At 38.7% G+C, this 8933-nt stretch overlaps 1 protein-coding gene across 1 annotated transcript; it reads left to right on the forward strand.

The window, feature by feature from the left end:
• The first annotated feature begins 723 nt into the window (after nt 1-723).
• LOC137639518 (high mobility group nucleosome-binding domain-containing protein 5-like) lies at nt 724-3028 on the forward strand. Its single transcript, XM_068371787.1, has 2 exons — nt 724-1105; nt 2412-3028. The coding sequence occupies exons 1-2, from the start codon at nt 724-726 to the stop codon at nt 3026-3028; spliced, it is 999 nt and encodes a 332-aa protein (XP_068227888.1).
• The last annotated feature ends 5905 nt before the right edge of the window (nt 3029-8933 follow it).

Consider the following 8933-nt stretch of genomic DNA (forward strand, 5'->3'; position numbering starts at 1 on the left):
GAATTCGAGAAGTTGATTAACTTGCCAGTCATAGTTTATATAATATTATATATTTGGTTCCCAGTCAGCAGCCATAGTATAATAAAGTTTTTTAGTGCACAGACCAGGGAGCCATTGTCATATAATATATTTTGGTGCCCAGACCCTTGGGATAGAAAGAGTCTGTTTTAAATATTGGTGATAACAGGGCCGTGTTTTGATTAAAGTTTTTTTTAATAGTACAGCGTTTATAGGATTTTGAGCATTGTTAATATACTATTTTTTTGGAGAGGCATTAATTATTGTAAAATTACAGGATTGCACAGTTCAATATCCAAGAGTTTTTGAATAACCCAAGTGTTCAGGAATTGTCAGAAGCTAATGTAACTAAAGCTCAGTGGCTCTCTATCGTAATGGCATGTGGTTGCCATACAACGAGTGGGATGGTAAAGGCCCAAATCAATTATCTAGCCTTGGAAGTGTTGATAAACTCGGGAAAGTTGTCGGAAGAGAATATTGTGGCAGCTTGTGAAATGTTGGTGGAAGCTAAGGAAGAATTTTTAGCGAAGAAAGAACCGGCTGACCCTCAAACTGAAGGCATAAAACCATATAAGGATGTAGAGGCTGAAATTCGACGAATTGCAGCGTAGGAGAATTTGATCAAGTTGGAGATCATGGCAAAGGAGATGAAAATAAGAAAAAAAACGAGAAGAAGCTCGAGAGATTGCAAGACTTGCAAGGTTAATGGAAGCGAGGGAAATCCCAGAACGAGAAGAAAGAAAGAGAAGACGGGAAGATGGAGAGAGATCTCAAGACAAACAAGAGAAATCGGAGCGAGAGGAATCAAAGAATGAGAAGAAAGAGAGAGAAGACGGGAAGAAGAAGAGAGAGAAGAAAAATGACATGCGAGAGATGGAAGAAGCGAGGTATTTGCGGGAATTAGAGCTGTTGCACGCACGAACACAGCTGACCACGCAAACAGAGACAACTCCTGCTAAACACGAACCCGTGTTTAATGTGGTGGAAGCCCACAGGTTAATTCCAAGGTTTACAAAAGAATCTCCAGATGAGTTCTTCGATCATTTTGAAATGGTCGCAGCCACGATAAAATGGCAAAAGAATAATAGTATGTGTTATTGCAGAGTATACTCTTTGGGAAGGGCCGCAGTGCTTACTTACCTTTATCTCAGGACCAGAGGATGGAGTATCAAGAAGTGAAGAGGAGCGTGCTGCAAGTGTATCAGATGACCCCTGAATATTATAATGAAAGATTCCGAGGTTTGAGAAAAGACGAGAAAATTACTTTCCTGGATCACACTTATAAGGTACGACGATGTTTTAAGAGATGGACAGAGGCTGCTAACGTAAAGGAGATGGCTGATTTGGAAGAATTGATAATACTAGAGCAGTATCTACAAGGAATTCATGAACACATCCAACGTACTTGAGAGAGAGAGGTGGAAAAAACTTGATAAAGCTGCTTCGCTGAGTGAAGATTATAATATTATCAGTTGTAAACCCTCCTTGGGCATGAAGTTTCAACTGTCGTTCCGACCAAGTGTCAAGTATTCGCCAAACCATGGAAACCAGTTCAGTCATAACTACGGGAACAAGTTCAACGGTTACAACGGAAGTAGCACTGGTACTGTCCCTAAGCAGAATGCAATAGCACCATTGCAACAAACGTCGAATCATCCTCCTTCAAGTATCGTGAAAAATGTGCAGAAGGTTGATATTGTCTGTTTTAAATGTGGCAAGAGAGGCCATATCAATAAGGAACGTTGGTCAAAACAACCAAAATTAGTTGCCCAAGTGATTAAGGACAATTCTACTTCACAGCATGCTAAAACTAAGAAGCAATTGGGAAAGGACAGAGAGGAAAATGAACCACTCACCATTCACAAGACAAACAGGACGAACACAAACAGCATGGATGCCTTTAAACCATATAATTAAGAAGGTATGTTAGCAGTAATAGACGGGAGTGAGCCAACCCCGGTCAGGATATTGCGCGATTGAGGTTGTAACCACAGTGTGATGGTACAGGGAGTACACCTGTTGGTGGAACAGTCTCTCACAGGGGACTCAATTATTTTGAAGGGAATAAGATGTAAGGAGGTCACCCCTATTTGCCGTTTAAAACTGTCATGCGAGATGGTGACAGGCAATTTTGACTTTGCGGTAAAGGATTCAATGTTTGTCGAAGGAGTAGACGTCTTGCTGGGTAATGAGGTTGGTGGAGTGCCGTTCATGCCTTGTCCCATTGTAACGGAGAAACCTTTGAAGTATAGTCCTGCGACTGGACTCGAGAAGGACTACCTGTCTCTGTTTCCTAGTGGTGTAACGACTAGGAGTATGAAGAAGAAAGTGGCTGCTGAAGAAGAAAAAGAAATCAAAGGAGCAATGAACTCAGAAGATTTGTTTTTCCAAAGAGGAGGATTCCCTTGATAGTACGCAAGAGGAAAATTCTCGAGTAAGCCCGAGCGAAGAGGAAGGACAGACGAGTGGAAAAGAGGACAAAGAAAAAATGGACCTAGAAGAAATGAATTTGGAGGATTTGTTTTCTGAAGAAGAGGATTCCGTTAATGACACACAAGAAGAGAACTCAAGAGTAAGCCTGAGTGAAAAGGAACAACAGACGAGTGGACAAGAGGGCAAAGAAAAAATGGACCTGGGAGCAATGAACTTAGATGATTTATTTTCTGAAGAAGAGGATTCCCTTGATGGTACGCAAGAAGAGAACTCCCGAATAGGCCCGAGCGAAGAGGAACGAAAGGTAAGTGGACAAGAGGACAAAGAAGAAAAAGAAATCGAAGGAGTAATGAACTGGCAGGATTGGTTTTCCGAAAAAAAGGATTCACTTGATGATACGCAAGAAGGGAACTCAAGAGTAAGCCCGAGCAAAATAGAGCGACAGACAAGCAGACAAGTGGATAAAGAAGAAATTAACTTAGAAGAATTTGGGGAAAAGGATTGGCGAGGTAAGAAAATTTTCCCTAAAAGGCATGAAGATGACGAGTCAAGGACAAACGAAGAAAACGTTAAGTAGAAAGAGTACGAACTGACAGGTTGCAGGACCCTTCAGCAAAGGACCAAAGACAATGTTAGCAGGAAAAGGGAAGGATCGAGAGGAAAGGAATGAAGGAAATGTCAAGGATTTGACAAAAGGAATCGGCGAATTAAGGAAATTTTCCTTAGAAGACGTGAAAATGAGGCAAGGGCGAGAAAACAAAAGGTTTGGCATGAAAAGTACGAACAGACAGGTTACGGTAGGATGGTAGGTGTTGGCCTACACATCGGAAAGAAGATACCCTCTCGCCAACGTGCTCCCAGAACCATTATGGATTTTGGAGGAGAGCAGTGACCGGACCTACGTTATCGAGATATCAGGAAAAAGAAAAAATCTGAGGAAAGCCATATCAACTTCGAAACCGCTACTTCAAGCGCTGGATTTCACCGAGAAATTCCTTATCTAAGTGGATGTGTCAGATAACGGGATTGGAGCTTTCTTATTGCAAGAAGATAAGGAAGGAATTCTTCATCCTGCGTGTGTTATGTCGTCGAAGCTGAAGAAACAGCAATGAGTCAACTGCTGGCGCTGATCGCAGAGATGAACAAGTTTTTAATTTACGTAAATCGAAAAGTATATATCAAGTAAAGATAACGTGGTTGCAGATTATTTATCTCGGGTTGAGTCGATGGATTCAAGCCCAAAGTAAATTATCTTTTTTGTGGGACCAATCTTACGAAGCTGGTCTAGTGTAGAGTAAATACAGTAGTTTGTTAATGATTTTTTTTTAGACTTTATGTTGTTTTCATTTATGAATTGAAGAAATTATATCCAGCCCGTAAAATGAACTCCTTTCATATAGGTATAAGTATTTTAATAAATTACATAAGACTTTCATTGTGAATTTCATTGTATTCTTTATTCAAGTTGATATATGTAATTTTACGTTATTTTCAAGAATTAACTTTCTATCTTGCGTATGTTTGGTACGAACTCTTACATAACCTACTTGAGTGTTGTGGGATTCGTGCAAGATATGAACAAGGGCTTAGGTAATGTTCTTTTATATTTTATGAAGAATTGTGTCATGTTTGAGAGAGAATGTTCCGTAACATGTGCTTTGCAAGATTCTCTACCATGTGCTTTAGAAACGTCGTGAAGGCCCGGCGAGAGGATGTCATCCTTTTTTTTTTTCGGGGACAAAGGGTGGGCGGAGCTAGCTGCCTGAAAGAGCCGTCTGGTGCGGTGTGAGTAGTGTTCAGGAGAGTAATACTTGGCAACTATGATGTGATGCCTTTTGCCCACCCCAACCATGCTTTCCAAATCTCTGGGATGTTTCGGGAAGCAGTTATACTGTATTTCATATAAAAGGTGACATCAAGGTTAGGTTACAGATTCAGACAGAGATAGAGAACTGCAGCCTGAAGATAGCCTTCTTTCCCTCTCCCTCTCTCATGCTCTCAATCCAGTGTCTTGTTGAAAGTGTTCAGTACAATTTAGTGTGTCCTCTTCTAAGTGACTCTGTGCCCCAAGGCAAATAGTGTGTCGAATAGATACGGTGATTTTGAATTCATTATATTAGGGTGAGTGTTGGCATTATATAAAGTTTTTTGGTAATTGGTCCTGTCAAACTTTAACATTGTATTATTCAGATTTATTTCAAGCATTTGTAAAATTTTTTCATTACATTATTTCTTTTCTTAGACTAAGGTTTATACAGGTATAATAGTTCAAGTCAAGTTCTTATATAATTTCAAATCGTAACATTATTGTCTTATTCTAAGTTTGGTTCAGACTTAATATTTTCCAATTGACGTATTTTTGTTATGTAAATTCTTTTCAAAGTGATGTCATTTATATAGAATATATTTATTTCTGTAATGAGTGTATTATTCCAATCATCATTATCTCGAACCAGATTTTACTTGATTCCTGTTAAAAAACACAGTTAGTTTAAATACGTTTTAATAATACTTTAGAGTAATTACCCAGTTTAGTTTGAGTGTACTTAAGAGACCTTTGGATATTTAGTGATTTATATGTTGCTGTCTGGGAGTTATTTAATGGTATCAGAATTCGTGTATTATTGTTTAAAAGTTTAACAGTTTTAAGGTAAAAGCAAACAAGGGAGTTTGGAATTCGAGAGGTTGATTAACTTGCCAGTCGTAGTATATATAATATTATATGTTTGGTTCGCATTCACGAGCCAGAGTATAATATATTTTTTAGTACCCAGACCGGGGGGCTATTATCATATATATATATATATATATATATATATATATATATATATATATATATATATATATTTACAATATATATATATGTATGTATAAACATATATATATATATATATATATATATATATATATATACATACACACATATGTATATATATACATGCACACACACACACATATATATATATATATATATATATATATATATATATATATATATATATATATACATACATGTATGTATATATATAAATATATATATATATATATATTTACAATATATATATATATATATATATATATATATATATATATATATATATATATATATATGTATATATGTATGTATAAACACATATATTATATATATATATATATATATATATATATATATATATATATATATATACACACACATATATATATATATATATATATATATATATATATATATACACATACATGTATGTATATATATATATATATATACATACATATATAGATATATATATATATATATATATATATATATATATATATATATGTGTGTGTATATATATATGTATATATATAGTAAATATAAATATATACTTTATATATAACGGATTTTGAGCAAAGCAAAAAATCTATTTTTGGGTGAGAGTGCCATGTCGTCCTGATGGAAGGGTACCTTTAGGTAGCTTTCTAAGGGATATTTGCTACAGTGATACTCCCAGAGAAATAAACCGAAGGTCTCCAGGATTCTAACTCCTAGCGCGAGTATCCAATTAAGGATATCGCTATCGCATAATATCAGGGGACGTATTTTTAGATACGACACATGGCAATCTTCACCCCGAATAGTGTTAACTCTTTGATGTAAGGGGGAAGAGTGGTGAAAGAAGGGGGTGCCGATCTAGGTACCTGATGGACCTTATACCCCATTACTACTACGACGCCATTCCTTTTCTTGTCGTTAAGCAGAAATGGCTGCAGATAGAGTAATTTTGGGAGGGGTCAGCAAAGGGTGGGTTCATCAGGACAACATGGCACCCTCACCTAAAAATAGATTTTTCGTTTTGCTCAAAATCCATTTTTTGGGCTCAGGCCATGTCGTCCTGATGAAAGCATACTAGAGAATTAACTTGAAATTACTATAGCTGTGGGTTTGTGTATGTGCTTTCCAACTTGAATGGATTTCCTTATCTGGTTTGCTAGACCTGTATGTGAAATTCCAGCCGACTGTGTTTTCCACTAAGCCTGGAACTGGTTTAGTGTTTCCTGCCCCCTGCAGGGAAAGTGTCGACATCAACAATAAGGATTCAAGGTTAGAATTTCCGTAGAAACGGAAGGTAGAACTTTAGAGATTACCTTTCACTTACCTTGGAAATCTGTATCCTGATTTAAAGTTCTGGGCCCTTCTAGGATTTAATTAAAACTCTAGCATGTTTTATTTGTCTGTAACTGAGATAGTAGTAATAAGACGCAAATAGGTTTAGTATTTTTTACTTTGCAACTAGATTATCAAATGTAGTTACAATAGAGTATGAATCTGATCCAGCATCAAAACACATCAGGGTCCATATTTTCTCATGCAGAAAAAATATGTAATTTCATTATCGGAATAATGCCACTCAATGGAGATGTGAAACCAAATCTGTCTGACGTGTACAGATTTTGGGAATGCATTAACACTGTGATGCAAACGCTCACTCGGTACTGATGTTATTGGTCAGATATGCACCTATATGGAACAGTGTGTTAATCATCGTTGTGATTTGCACTAGAAGGTAAGTGTACCAATGCACCAGAAGCCCTGTAAAGTCCCAAAACAGTTCACTGTTCATCGCAGCACTAGACAACAGGTTTTATAGCACTACCCGCCGCCACCACAAAATGATTTATTTCATGTACTTGCTTCACATAGTGTTTGTAGAAGACCCTGGATGACCTCCACCCAGTATATGAGCGGAGTCTTTCAAAGTCCATATGTTGAAAGAAGTTCAACGAAGAAGCAACTTTCCTCGGATCGTGACTTGCGGGTGTACTGTCAGGATCCACTCTGAGAATAAAGTAGGTGAGCTTCGCTCTCAGTTGTCTTAGGGATAGGTTTGATCCTGAGGTGTCGCCTCTGAAGAGCTGTCCTCCCTTGAAGTCTGAAGTTCTTTGGAGATAAAGCTTAAGACACTCTACTGGGCACAGAGAGGTATCTTCCTTCAGTGGGCAGATTCTCTTAGTGGGTAGCTCATTCTTGGCAAAAAAGGCAGGATCAGGAAAGAGGTTCAGTTCTCCTGTGTCTAGGAACTGAATATGGCCTTCGTTTCTAAGTAAGGCCACTATTTCACCAACTCTAGCCCCTGAGGCTATTGCAAATAGAAAAATGACTTTCTGTGTTAGATCCTTTAGAGTACAATTCTCATTGTTTAGGTTCGAAGCATAGTGCAAAACTTTGTCCAAGGACCACGTGATGGGCTTTGGTGGGGTTGCTGGCTTGAGTCTAGTGCATGCTTTTGGGATCTTATTAAAGATTTCACTAGAGAGGTCCACTACAAAGGCGTACAGAAGAGGTCTAGCCCGGGCCGATTTACACTAGGTAATCGTAGTAGAAGCCAGGCCTTGTTCGTGTAGGAATATGAAGAATGCGAGATAGAAATCTATCGATATTTCTGTCAGTTTCCTTGTTTTCACAAAGGAAACCCATTTCTTCCATGACGATTCATATTGTCTCCTAGTCGAACTTGACGTATACTCTTCGATGAAGTCAACTTTATCCTTCGAGATTCCAAACTTTTTGTTCGCCGCTAGGGCAAGAAAATCATTAGATGTAGGTTGTTGGTCCTCGAGGATGAAGCGTAGACAGTCGACTTCTGGACCAGTTGGGATAATACTGGATCTGGCAGAGGAAACAGCTTTAGTTTCAGCTCTAGAACTAGAGGAAACCAATTGCTTTTGGGTTACTTGGGGTCCACTACTGCTGCTGTCCCTCTGAAGGATCTTAGCTTGTCGAGGACTCTTAGCAGGAGATTGGTTGGTTGAAACAGGTAAATGCGATTCCACCTGTTCCAGTTGAGGAACATGGTGTCCATCGCCTCTGCTTGAGGGTCCATATAAGGGGCTACGTAACGAGGTAGTTTCTTTTTGTCGCTCGTTGCGAACAGGTCGGTCTGCAGTTCCAGGACTTTTTCCAAGGTGAAGAGGAATGAGTCTGTGTCTAGGGACCATTCTGTCTCTATGGGCTTTCACCTGTATAGAGCGTCTGCCGTCACGTTGCAAAACCCTTGTAGGTAAACTGCTGATAGGTGCCATCCCTTCTTCCTTGCCAGGTAGAAGGTGACTAATATCACATGGTTGATGTGAGGCGATCTCGAGCCTTGTCGATTTAGACATTTTACTATCACTTCGTTGTCCAGGACCAATCTGATGTGGATTGCTTTGTGAGGGGATAGTGTCTTCAACGTCAGGAAAACTGGCAGAGCTTCCAAAACGTTGATATGAAAGGTTTTGAACTGGTGCGACCAATCCCCTTACACTTTTTTCTTGTGAGAATGGCCTCCCCATCCTTCCGAGGAAGCGTCCGTGTGTATCACCACTGATGGTTGTGGTGCTAGGCTCTTGACCACGGCCTTAACTGCGTGCGCAACAGGGTCGGGGTCAACCTTGGTTGATCTCTTCGAGCGTTTGATGTGTATCTTCTCCAGACTCCTGACGCATCTTTTAGACGTGCT

This window comes from Palaemon carinicauda, chromosome 4, assembly GCF_036898095.1.
Source record: "Palaemon carinicauda isolate YSFRI2023 chromosome 4, ASM3689809v2, whole genome shotgun sequence".
NCBI lineage: Eukaryota > Metazoa > Arthropoda > Malacostraca > Decapoda > Palaemonidae > Palaemon > Palaemon carinicauda.